General features: G+C 44.6%; 3 protein-coding genes across 3 annotated transcripts; 2 read left to right on the top strand and 1 right to left on the bottom strand.

Moving 5' to 3' along the window:
- Nucleotides 1–954: 954 nt before the first annotated feature.
- On the top strand, nt 955–3674 carry F5Y00DRAFT_155571 (uncharacterized protein). The gene is made up of 9 exons (XM_048004605.1): nt 955–1946; nt 2008–2084; nt 2143–2213; nt 2266–2336; nt 2398–2475; nt 2552–2781; nt 2845–2956; nt 3013–3140; nt 3249–3674. The coding sequence occupies exons 1-9, from the start codon at nt 1477–1479 to the stop codon at nt 3512–3514; spliced, it is 1503 nt and encodes a 500-aa protein (XP_047868772.1). The 5' UTR covers nt 955–1476; the 3' UTR covers nt 3515–3674.
- Nucleotides 3675–4595: 921 nt separating this feature from the next.
- On the bottom strand, nt 4596–5910 carry F5Y00DRAFT_258099 (uncharacterized protein; the record flags this gene model as incomplete). The annotated part of the gene is made up of 2 exons (XM_048010645.1): nt 4596–5167; nt 5241–5910. The coding sequence occupies 2 exons, from the start codon at nt 5908–5910 to the stop codon at nt 4596–4598; spliced, it is 1242 nt and encodes a 413-aa protein (XP_047868773.1).
- Nucleotides 5911–10995: 5085 nt separating this feature from the next.
- On the top strand, nt 10996–13077 carry F5Y00DRAFT_226224 (G protein-coupled glucose receptor regulating Gpa2-domain-containing protein). The gene is made up of 4 exons (XM_048006302.1): nt 10996–11406; nt 11536–12128; nt 12190–12422; nt 12474–13077. Exons 2-4 carry the CDS (start codon nt 11589–11591, stop codon nt 12850–12852), a joined length of 1152 nt encoding a protein of 383 aa, XP_047868774.1. The 5' UTR covers nt 10996–11406; nt 11536–11588; the 3' UTR covers nt 12853–13077.
- Nucleotides 13078–13336: the final 259 nt, after the last annotated feature.

A 13336-nucleotide genomic window follows, 5' to 3' on the forward strand; every position in this document is an offset into this window, starting at 1 on the left:
AAGCGCTGGCAGACATATATACCATACCGTACCTGGTATATCACGGACTGAAACATTTATCGCCGGCCAGAATTTGGTACGCATCGGCGCTTACGAGACGTGCGGTGATGCTCATCACAAAAAGTCATAAACGCCAGAAATTTTGTCTTGGTTGGATTTCTTCCCGCTTAGTTATTTGTTATGCCATCAATTCCAGGTTCGGGTTCGCGCCTAGTCGCAGAACAGACGAAGCGCAAAAGCTGGCCCGGGCAAGCATCGTCATGAGCAAAACCCCTCGTCCCTCGTCCAGTCCGCTTCTCTTCCCTGCATATTATCTTATGCAAGTGCTCCCTTCTCCGCGCCGTGAGCATGGTAGCACCATGGCCCGCTCTACGCCTGATCCGGTCGTTGCGGACAAGGTCCACCAATCCCTGGTGCATACGCTTGCTTAGAGGTTCTCTGCCGGGCTTCGTGGCAGTCTCTTACTTGAGTCAAGGTAATCATGTTCGAAAGACCACTTCCAGAGCTGCCCGCAACGGCAAACTTCCGAACAGACAAGCCAAGCCAATTGGCGGGGGTTTCTTTTTTTTTTCTTTTATTGTTCCTTTCTTTTTTATACCTTTCCCATCTTGATCGTCCCTCATACTCATTTATGTACGTCTATGTCGGCTGATTCCTTCATTGGACCTGATTAATATCATCTCTACGGATTGCCACTCGGAGCAAAGGGTTATTATCATTTTTCTGTCCCGTCGATTAATTTCATATTTATTCACTTTACACCGGCATCAGGGTAGCTGAGCCACGCACGCACTTCTATCTCGATCAATACTATAGTAAAATTACCAAAATACCAGAATTCAGATCTGAGATCATATAGTCACTAGTTTTCATACGATTCTAGCCGCATCATCGTATAATTAGTATTATCCTCTCTTTTCCCTCTTTCGGTGTTTGTCCACACGAACTCCACACACACATACGGCCTTCTTCGGATCGAGCCCTTTCTCTGTTGGGGAATGCATACCTAACACGTCACCCCACCGTCGTTGGGCTCTGGACTCACGTTATGAGATTGGCAGAAGCACGCTTCCTTTCATGGGCAAGATTCTCATTTACGTCTAAATCTTATTAGGTATAAGACGAACTCTTCTTGAGTCTACTCTCGCTAGTCAATTCATTCTCAAAATCCCCCCCTCCCCACACGGCCAACTCCCTCTCATGTGGAGACGGTGATCTTCCGAGTGCTTATCAACAACCGAGTGAGAATCTTAGTGTTCCCAAACGACGCTATACTATCACGTTAATATCGATTTCGTTCGCTTTCTGCTACCTTCTGAAACTAGCATCAGCTGCAGGTACTGTCAGGTTTGGTGTGTAACGAAACCGAGTCCCGTGGTGGCTGTGGAGGATAAGCTGGATATGCAATATTTTTCTCTTCTGCGGTGAGATATCCTGATTACTTACCGTCATGGGATCATAAGAGCTTCATTAGCCATGGATCCGATTCTGCACCGTAATAGAACCCCGACCGCCAGGATAGCAGTCCAACAGCTCAGCCCTCAGTTGCTCAATGGCTGTTTTCTTGAGGCTGATCGTGCCGATATGGTTGGCTTCAACCTTCAAGGGCTACGAAATTGTCTCCCAGAGCAGTTCCATCCCCATATGAGCGGGATCATCGAAGAGATCTATAACACAAGCCGTTTACTACGCGACCTTGCAGAGCAGGCCCAGATTCACGTCTCTCAGTTGCCTGCAGTCTTCGACTATCTCAATGTCATTCTGCCATGTCTCTGCAAAACGCTCCGGGATATCATGTCGTTCTACGAGGACAAGTCAATGAACAAGGAACACCGATGGAGGACGATGTATCATAAACTTGGCAACGAACTCCCTGGTACCACTCTGCCGGCTAGATTTATCATGTATAATCAGTTCCTGCGGCTGCTCCAGGAACTTCTAACAAGGTATGGTTCTTACTATCTAGGTTCACTCATTAAAAGGTCTTTCTGCTACCCAATTAGATAGGTCTCCGAACTTCGATCTAAATGGGATGGAATCCTTACGCATCCGTATTCTCCAACTACGTGCGGCTAGGAAGATACGTCAGTAACTCATGCCTCTCTATTGTTGAGATGTAGTTGATCCTGATCCCTCTTTTAGCCCCTCCAAATCCTATCAGAACGGATCTCATCCGACGAGACGAGGCGTTAGAATTCTGGAACCAAGAGACAGTAAGCCTTTCAACACTTGTTTTTAGGGGGTAGTTGTATTGAAACTGGGCAGAATTCGCACTGGGCGGAAGCAATCTTTACTCAGCCCCTGCCGTCGCGGAGGGAGTTTAAGCATCAAGGACGGTAAGTTATTTCCTTCTTCAACTGGATGCTTTCGGGTCGAATTGTAGCTAATGTCGGACAGCTCGGATGCTTTCGGCCCTCTGCAGAAACTCGGCCATCTCCCGCCGCTCTCACGAGACGTCAAGATACTAATCAAAAGGTAACTACCCGTCTAGTATCCTTATGGTATAGGTTTACTTTGGTAAGTACGTACGCTATACTGATATACATCACAGGTCATTCGATAGCGATCGCATCTCGGTTATTTTCTTCCTGCAGCTTAGAGACCAGGCACCATCACTTCTAATTCGGTCAAAAGTCGCCAGCCAAAACTGGGTTTCCGTCCTCGGTGTTCACGAACTGTCTATCCGAAGAGAGAGCGACTCTGTCCTGCACTTATCCAGATGGAGCCGTTCAGAGCAAAGAGTCAAGCCTTGGGCAAACTTGTCGTTTCTGACTTGGGAAGGTTAGCTTCCCCTGAGACTTGGAAAACCCCGTATTATTGAAGAGTTAAGCTGACTGGGGGTAGAAATGGTGCTTTTCTACTGCACATTTCTGTGCCTGCGGGTTCGCAGCCAATTTACGCTCAACGTCAACCCTGCCGAATTTCACCTTCGCAAGGAGAAGCGTCTGTTCCAAGCGTAAGTAATAAGAATACCTATGCAACGAATCGCCGAGGCTGACATGTAAACTCTAGTCAAATTATCGACGATGGCTATCGGCATGTCCTAATGGTATTCGAGGATAGCGCCACGGGCGGTTGCCGCCTCCATGCTGCCGTCTGGGAAGGCAAGCTGCGAGCGTGTCCCGTATGGACGGCATTCAGTATGTGTTCATTTGCGCATTCTAATAGCGATTCCCTTTATTCTTGTTTTCGTCTCTACTCCTACTACATTGTCCCATCCTCGACTAATTGTAATCTTCCCCTATTAGTTCCGCCGAATGTGTCTTCATCCTGGCTCCTCCGCAAATCGAAACGTTGCATCTGGCTGCGTGATATACAGCCGTATGTGTTTTGGGAGAAATACCGACCCACGAACCAGCGCAGGGGCCGCTTCGGCGCGTTCGAGCTTGCATTCGCAAATAGCGAGGCCGCTACACGGTTTCAGGAGCTGTTCGCCTCGTCGCCGGAAGCATCAGCCGCGTCGGCTGCCCCGGAACCCTCCGAACAGAATGATGGGGCTGTGGATGCTAATTAGTCTTATTTATACGAAACGGACAAGTGAAAACCAGAGTAAACAGCCTCTCCAGAGACGATATAATATATACCATACGGATAACAGCACCAAGAAATTTAATGAGATTTCTTTTCCCTTTCCGGATATAGCTCCCCCGACCAGAGCAGCCAGTTCGCACGAAAACTTCGGCTTATACCTATGACGCGAATATAAAAGAACATATGCGACATACCGAACTCCAATTTCCCGAAACGACAGGATTTACGGCGGACACGCATTTACACACGACTATCCACGAGTTAACGAAGCTCACGATATTTCTTATGTTACATTTCCTCTAATGAGACCGACGACTGAAAATGATGATGACGAGAGAGGCAGATTGTTCGATGATACCCCTTTCTTTATCATAGCATTCAGCGAAATCTTGATTTATTTCTCCGCCATTTACTATGTTCATTTCACATCTATCTATATTCATTTGATTTACGCGTGATTAAGTTAATAATGGCTCTATCTATGATTACCTAGTTTTATTTACCTAACGTATGGGGGCGAGGCGGACGGGGTTCTCCTATACCTACCTGTCTAATTGTCGGTGAATCGAACTGTAGTTTAAGTTGGAAGAGATACTTTTCGGCCTTTCCTTTTTTTTTTCTTTTTGATAAACATAATTCTCATATTCTATTATATAGTTTATATTTAAAAGTGAGCGCACAAAAACATCACATTCATATCAATCAAGACGTTATTAGTCTTACGTTTCTACAATTAGAGAGTTCATTCGTTGTGTTAGGTGGAATGTAGGTACGGAGAATAGTACCTAGGAAAGTAAGTGAATTAGGACGCACACGTACACATAGATGCTACTACTTTAGGGGGAATACGATGATTTTTTATAGAGTGCGGGAATGGCGACTATGATGATGATGATAACGTTTACGTCTATTGGTCTGCTATATACTACTATGTAGGTACAGCGGCGCATCTCTGGCGCTTTAGACGTCTAGAGTACTCCCCGGGGGGAACAGAGCTAGAGTATCGCCTGACATAAGAAAGTAAGAACAGGGAATGGCGACTATAAGGACTGCTCGATCCCTTCCTAGTTGAAGTATATAATATCCTTCCCCCCCGGGCGCCGGTTTCCTTGAGAAGTGTAGAGAGCGTGCAGGTTCCACGACCGGAGAGGATGATCACGTGCAGGTGCCAGTCGTTTCAACGTCTCAAGGGTAGTGTCGTCGCTGAGAACTTGGATGCGAAGAGTTTTTCGAGTATGATCCCTCCTATCCTTCCAATCTCCACTGTCAGTTACCTTGTTCCAGATCTTGTCTATTGGCGACTCTGGATCTTTAATGAAGCGAGGGTAGTCGATATTGTCTCCTCTATAGGTAGGATCTTGACCCAGGCGAGTAAACTCAAAGATTTGGGCCCGGTATACGCTGTTATAACAGAACTTCAACCACTCTGCACGCAGTGGAACAATATCGGTCCTAGTTGGGCAACACCAACGATAGAGTCTTCGTATGTCGACGAGGTTTGCGAATAATCCCCCCTTTATCGATACAGCTATGTTAGTTGCCCGCTTCGGGTTTGCAATTCCCTCATTGCTAAAGCATTGGCAACCTGGACCATGTTGAGCTTTTGGTAGAGTGATTTCATTTTTCTCCAGTGCAGCTATAAATCATGTTAGATTAGACATCTACGTAAAATGGGTGGCATAATTTGATAGCAAGGAGTTCTTACGTACCGAGGAAATTAAGCGGCCAATCGCCATTAACGGCCTCAGCTTGGACGAGTTCCCCATAACAGAAGTTTTTCCGGAACTCGATCACCCACTCTGGATATAAAGGTGTTTCCAAAAAGGGTGTCTCTGCGTATAAAGGTTCTCCCTGGGGTGAACATGTATGCTTGTATCCACTGGGAATCTGATGAAAGAGATTAAGCATGATTTCACGCATATAAAGAGCTCGAATCTTTCGGGCATGCTCTGTGGGTGTCTCTGGAATAATTTCCTGAATCTCCGGTATCATAAGTCCATGCTCGCTTTTTAGTATGCACTCGGCTGCATCCTGGAGCTCAGGGAGATGGAAGACAGTGTGCATCCGAAATAGCTTGAGTTCCCATTCTTTATGGTGGATGTAGTCGTCGAAGAATTGCTTCAGCTCAGTTGCATCCAGGGGATTGACTTTGCGGGACTCAATAGCCATAACAGCCAACTTGTAGTCATTCGGGCCAAGCTGGTGGAGGATGAGGCCCTTGGCGATTTGATTGGAATTTTCGGCGTAAATATCATAGAACTTCTTTGATGCGAGAATCAGTGAACGAACTTCTCCGATACTCTCCATAGAAGCGAATATCTTGACGATAACCTCGACAGGCATGCGTTCAACACTGCTTTCTGCATCTTGTTCTGCCATGATGCAAAGGAGGAACTTATCCAAGGCACGACACGGGGAACCTGGATACGTTAGGTGGTATGTATGAAAGAATAAACAATAGGTAGGCGGGTAGCAGACGCAGAGGTAACAAATAAAAGGTGTGATTAATCTGAACGTAAAAGAACCATAGGATTTGCATACGCGGCGCGATTGTAAATAGAATGCTAAGGTCGAAATTTTTTTTGAGACGTCCGCACTTGTGAAGCGTAGGTGTTTACTTTGGGAGCTCGGGTGCAAACATTTACTCACCTAGTAACCGACGTGATACGTGACGCCTCTTGACTCATGGGAATACTTAGGTACGGATAATAAATTGACAGGTGTTTATCACTTAGGTACGTAAGTTGCCAGGTCGATACCTACCTACCTAAGGTAACTTACACGTATCTAATTCCATTTAAGCCAAACAAACACGTCACGTCGTAAACTCTACAAGTCAAACCTACCTACTTAGGTAGGTACCTTTCTTATGGTTGTGTATAATCTCAAGATGAAGGAGTTTACTAACTAACTGAACGAGCCACTGCAATAAAGAAATTAAAATGAATAGGGTAGCCGTTTAGCCAACCATCTGGTATAAGTCTGCTGGGGGCAAATGCCTGTGACAACCTAATACGTGCTGAATATATTTATATCTTAGATCTCCCATCTGGAATATCGACAGTGGCTTCAGCTGTAGGGCCTTGTTGGCGAAGGTCTTTCAATTTCGCTCTAATTTTATAACATGGCTCGTCCGCGAGACGACGTACCAGTAACAATATTACAGAAGTAAAAGGGCAAAAGAACGCGCTGTTGGATGCACCTATTCAGAAATAACCTTTAGATCTCAACACCTAGATCCACTGCGTCCCTATCCCCTATTTAATGGCACATCTTCTATTGGACTTTATATGCTGGACAATCTGGGGCTAGGTAACTTCTCGGGCAAGGCAATCTAGTGTTTATTTACGACATCTCAGAAAGCAGGTTTTTACACTTGCTAGAAATTTTGGTATCATTTTGTCTCCGACTCAATGGCTTCTTGCGTCCGGCGCGTTGCTACGAGAGAATGGCCAGTTATTGAACACGTCATGTGGTACTAAGTTGCGGTAGTAACTAAACGTACCTATGTACCTAGGTGAATTATTTTCTCTCTTTACGCCATCTTTGACTGTTAAAGACCTATGTTATCTGATGATGCTTATCTGGAATCAATCCCCAATGTGCTCAATATCCGTCATTTCCACTATGACAATATTTCATATATTCTTCGTTAAACAACACCCCACAAATCAAGGAAGACCCAACTTGAGAATATAAAAGTCCTAATAAATCCTCAGATATAGTCATCACGAGGCGGAACCAAACAACATGGAAAAGACTTCGTTGCTCTGCAAGAAACTCTAACCTAATTACGAAGCCTGTAACTATACATACTGGACATGTCCTTTATCCCAGGTGCCTCATCTAGTATCCTGGCAATAATATCAGATTAAGCTGGTTAATATCAACCAACTCCTACCTGATCACGTTGGCTCTACTGATTCTCCTGAGGCCCACATCAAAAATGTACCTCCCATTTCTGATATTTTCTTTATCGTGTGGAATTGAGTTTTCACGGTAGGTAATAAACCGGCTGCTAGGACCTACATATTTAGACAGCTATACCATCCCAAACTAGAAAAGACAGTTAAGAAGAATAGTTCTATATTAATCCTAAACAAAGGTACAGTTATACTATCCTTCTTACGAGATAATCTATCGTTACTTTGGAAATATCAGCAAAAAGTTCGTGATAAAGGGTGGTCAGCTATCAAGGCAACTATAGTAGGTAATTAGCAGCTACGCAATCCAAAATCCAGATCCACAACTAACTACGTGGATATGGTTGCTTTAGTTTTACTTGGTATTCTACTCTTAGAATGATCAGAGGCTCTGGACCTGATTGGCGCTGAGGTGTTTAGTGACTGTATCCGCAGTTGGCCAGATCAAACAGTTGCAGCAGCGCCATTCAGACTTCTAAAATTAAGAATACTATCTCAGCGGTACGTTATGAGATATGTACCCAATGCAACCACGTGTAATATGAGAATCTACCCCTAGTTTGTACGTGAGGTTATGTACTATATGTGTTGACAATTAGGTATTCTTACCGTACTAACCTGCCTATTGACAACGCCTACCTTTCAATTATTTCTAAGCAGCATGGGATGAATTAGTAATGCAGAAGAACAGGAAACTAGTGTACTACTAAGGAACTGTGGACGATATAAAAGCTTTAGAGCGATTCCCCATTGTCAAGGGGATTCGAACTCTGTTTTATCCAAGGTGGGAACTAGCCCCTGACAGCCTTCTCTGAATCATGAAAAGGGTATCTAATTGGCTCAAGTGACGATGGGCTAATAGTATGTTATGTGGATCGCTGCGTAATTCGAATTTCTCTGTGGCTGGCCGGCTAGTCAGCTAGTTGGTTAGCTAATTCACATTGGGGGGAGCCTACATTTATTAGTCTAATGAGACTCGTCATCGGGCTTTGGCAGAATAGTGTTAAAATGAACGGCGTGCTCTACTATCAACTACATTGGCGGCTGTGCCTGTTCTGACTTTATTCTGATCAGTCATGCATGAACGGATAGTAACCACTGTAGTACTATTAGTTCCTGACGATACTCGAAGCGACTCGTGTATGTAGTTAGTCTTGATATGAGCTGACTCGAATCAATGACGGCTATGACTAATGCCGACAAGATAATATTTTTACCCAGCATTACTCGGGAACTTCTTGCTATGCCTTGACTGTAAAATCATGACACGCCCAGGCTCTAGACTTCTGTAAAGCTGGAGTTGGACGAAACAGCTTTGGGGAGAGTTGGGGTAATTCATATAGCGCATCGTACGGTTCAGATCTACCGTCTACGGGGAACCAAGGAAGTGGTAGCTAGCATGTTTGACAGATTAAAACCAGACACGCTATTCGTCTCGAAATAGAGTAGAAAGCTTGATAGTACAGGAACCAAAAGCTTATTCTTCTTGTCTTGCTTGTCGTGATCGTTTTCGGAATTAATAGCTGGCATATCTGCGGTGGTACGTCGGTTGTTCTAACCTAGAAGGGTTACTATAATGTCCGGAAAGGGGTTTCTATCCCGGTATTTTGAGAAATTCTCCAGTAATAGTAGTGCGCTATGACTTTTGGTATTCATTACATATGTACTCTTCTTCTCGCGGAAAACCTTCCGTGCAGCTGTAGCGTGACGGACCTGCATCTAATATGCCCGACCCCGAATCCCCGACTAACGTCATGAAGGGTGGCTTGCGTCTGCGCAAGGTATACTACATAAGGACATCCAGCTCCTGGTTGAAAAGGAGCTTGAATAGCGGGTCATTAAATCTCGATCTGGCCCCCCGGAAATTTCTCCACTCATAACATGGAGTCAAGCATCGACATCTTGTCATCTTGGAATTTTTCTTGAGCTTGTAAGCTTGGTAAAGCTTGGGCTGGAGCTCTATACGACTTTCGGGTTGGTTCCTGTTGATGTCATCGGTATGTCGCTCTAACTCTTCTATTTGAGCCGCATTATAGGGTAGGAATATGCACCGGTCGTATAGCCCGGAGACATTATTCGGAAAAGGGGTTAAGCTCCATCCTTAGTACTACATTGTTGTATGTAGCGACACTCTGCGTATGGCATATTTTACATAGTGTATGAAAGCAATTCCAGGCCCTTCCCGTCAAGGAAGTTGTTAGAGTCTGCACTACAAGGGAACCTAGATGCCAAGCTCTTGACCGAGAGCTTGACTAGTGTGGGGCGCCGGATTAAGGGAAGCCAGGTACGCATGCTAATCAGAGCTCTAGATGTTGATCAGTATGAGAAGGGATTTGAACCGATTGGGGGCCAAAATTTGACGTCTGTCAGGATAGATGCACCAGTTTTGTTCCATCGTTAATAGACCAATGCCGGTATTGTAATTATCCCGGACCTCCTGTTCCATCTGTCTGGAATACTATGTACCTTGTAGCATGTAGTCTGATGCGCCGTTCAGAACCATTGGGGTATTGCTCGGACTTTAAAGGTTCTACCTCGTGGCCATATATTACCCCTCATGCCATCATATGTGTACATAATAACGAAACGGATCTGCTCCGAGCCGAGAAACGCCTTGCTCGCCCTATAAGGCAATGTTTAAGTCGAAGAAAGCTTTCGAACTTACTAGTGTAAATGGGAGCGAGCCTTTGAAACCTCGATATCGTGTTCTCGTTCCAAACTCGTTTCCCACTTTGGTACCTATATTTTGATGGCGAATGCGACAAGAATATTAGTAGAATATAAAGTTTCTTAGTGATCTATACGTATTCTTCATCGCAACCTCACGTTGACGATGTATTTAAGTAATAGCTGTGGCGATCGCTGTAAATATGTACTATGCAGCACGTAGTGGGAGAAATGACTCGGTCCACCGGGAATTACCGTTGAATATCCAGGGATTATAAGATCTTATCTTTAAGGACATCCTTCCGGAAATCCATCACCTGAGGTTCCGGGGGTTAGCATGAAAATTCAACATGTTCTCCAAGTATTTCTCCAATTAGATGCCCTAGGTCAGGTACGTAAGCATGGCATGGTCAGGTTCTTTTGTTGGACATTGAAACCTTACCAGTTCGTCACGTTTTTGGACGTATGTTTTTTTTTCTTTTTTTTTTCGCTTTTATTCTGTAGACGTCTTTGGTATAGTCCCTTCTACCTACTAGACCACGAAAGTTCAAGAACATTAAAGAACTTAAATTAGATAGGTGATATAGTTCTTGAATACCCATGTAACGTATCCTAAATAGTGGCTAGAATTTAATAGCTTGCATTCCGGGGTTGAGTACCGACAACCTTGCTTTGCTCTAGTGTTTTGCTTGTCCCCACTACATAGCGGACCTTTATGCGCAAGCTCTTGTTGCCCGGTCCCTCGTGCAGGAAACCAAGGGGTCCCTGTGGATGCAAAGTAACGAGAAGGAAATATGAAACCGGAGATCTCAACCAATATAAGAGAAAAATCAGTGGAATACTGCAACCTTAAACATATGGGCCTGCAAAACATCGAGACCCAACGACCTTGTCAAAGGCTTATTCATGTTAAGACACGAACTAAATCAGATACAGCTTACAAGTACCTATAGGATTCTCCACATATTAACTGGGGTTTGTGGTGGAGTTGAATTTCGAATTCTAGTGTAGTATTTGATATCGTTTCATAGGACATCGCCTCTACTATGTAATCTACCGCCACCCCGTGTCTGTGTGCGCGGCTTATTTCATTAGACTACATTACTATTAAAATCCACATACTAGTTGAATTGAATATTCAGCTTCTCCTTCGCCGTACGAAATCTGGGGTTTGGGGCCATCTGACTTAGCGTTGGACTATTGAAAAGTTTCTGGGCAGACTTAGCTTAGCCATTCGCATCCAATTTCACTTCGCTTCATATGATATAGATCTGAACGGGACAAGGTCTGTATGAAACCTCACTTTTATCAGTGATATTTTTCGAACTTTGGACTTTTATGGTTCATCATCATCGTGTTCCTTATGGTTTCTTGCCATTCGCCAGTGTTCTAACTCCCCCTTTACGGGTGTTAGCAGGAGCATACACCAAGAGCGTCATCCAACCAGCCAACTAGGAATCGTCAAAGATGGAGGGCAACGATGGGATTCCTTCGAAATACTTCGAGCCGCCCTACAGCCTCGTGCCTATGGAGAACCGCACTTATAACGGCCTCCTCGCTATAGGCACTCTTGCTACCATTTCACTACTCTTCACAAGCTTTCTCCTGAGTTTCATCACGTGGCGAATGATAACGTGGAAATCCCATTACTCTAGTGCCGTCGGTCGAAATCAGTCGGTCATGCTCATTTATCAACTTATTCTCGCCGACTTCTTACAATCGCTGGGCTTTTTGATATCATTTCACTGGGTGGCTGAGCGTCAGATCATTGGACCAAACGGGGCGTGTTTTGCACAGGGTTGGCTAATTCAGCTCGGAGATGTAGCGAGCGCATTCTTCGTCCTCGCCATTGCGGTACACACGACATACCAAGTTATTATCGCCAGAACCTTATCATACAATACATTCATTTACTGTGTGCTGGCCGTTTGGGGACTTGCGATACTTCTTACATCTCTCGCACCTCTGATTGGTGGTCGGTATGTGTTTCAGAGAGCTGGTGTTTGGGTGAGTGAATCCGCTACTAAGGAATCTAAATACGAGTCCTGTCTCCTAACACGAATGATAGTGCTGGATATCTACCGACAATGAGGGGCTACGTCTTTCCCTCCACTACATATGGATCTTTATCGTCGAATTTGGCTCTATCCTCGTCTACGCTACCGGTTTCTACTACCTTTTCCGTGCCAAACGATCGGATAAAATTATAGTACCTGCACGCAGTGCCGAGACTATGCGTAAAGCCCGAACTGCAATGTTAGCATACGCAATGGTTTATACTATCCTGAGTCTCCCACTAGCGTAAGTTGTATCTGAGTATTTCTTGGTGATTTTAGGCTGACGTATCTTTAGTGCTGGGCGTATGGCTAGCATGTCTAACAATGAACTATCCGACGAGTATTATTTGTTTGCTGGGGCTTTGTTTACTTGTTCCGGTTGGGTTGACACACTCCTTTACACTTTCACTCGACGTGCTTTACTATTCGACGAATTAAACGTTTACAGTCGACGGCCCGGGACTCACGCGGAAGATGGAATACACGGCAAAGATACGGGATTCCAGCGGCAGAGTAGTACGGACAGCATACTCGCCAATAATGGTTTCGGAAGTATTGGGGGGATTAAAATGGAGAGAACTGTGAAGGTGGAACTGGACGACTTTGACAGCAGTACCAGCAATGGAAGAATAACACGAGAATACTATGCAACGGCTGAGGCATTCAAACCATGAGTTAACGGGTCGGTTTGGAGGAATACCAATGAGATACTATGGATATGAATTATAGTTCTGCTTGTTCAAGCCGCTACATGTTGCTCCTGTAGTCGAATTATGAACATTATAACAAGCACTAATTATTTAATGATCTCTTTTAATTATAATGAGTAACAAGGTATTATATAGCTATTCTCGAAAACGACTATCTAGGATTTAAGAGGAAATATTAATACGTACTAGCCAATCAGAGGCCGGACTTTAGCTGTGGCATCAGTTTTGCGCATGATCCCCCCTTTTCCCCCGTACGCGCTTGCGCAAGTGGGCACCAAACGCTGGCGTAGTGGTTGGGGTAGGTGTTGAAAAAGAAAAAAGGAAAAAAAAAGGCGTGTTGAAGTGGCTGTCTGAGGAATCGAACCCCAGGGCCTAACGATGTTTCATAAGGATATTGCATAAGTATGCAGTAGAGTAGTTCTTAGGTATGGCGGAGGTTTATGAATAA

The sequence above is a fragment of the Daldinia vernicosa genome (genome assembly GCF_022497035.1).
Source record: "Daldinia vernicosa strain CBS 139.73 unplaced genomic scaffold F5Y00scaffold_5, whole genome shotgun sequence".
NCBI classification, from domain to species: domain Eukaryota; kingdom Fungi; phylum Ascomycota; class Sordariomycetes; order Xylariales; family Hypoxylaceae; genus Daldinia; species Daldinia vernicosa.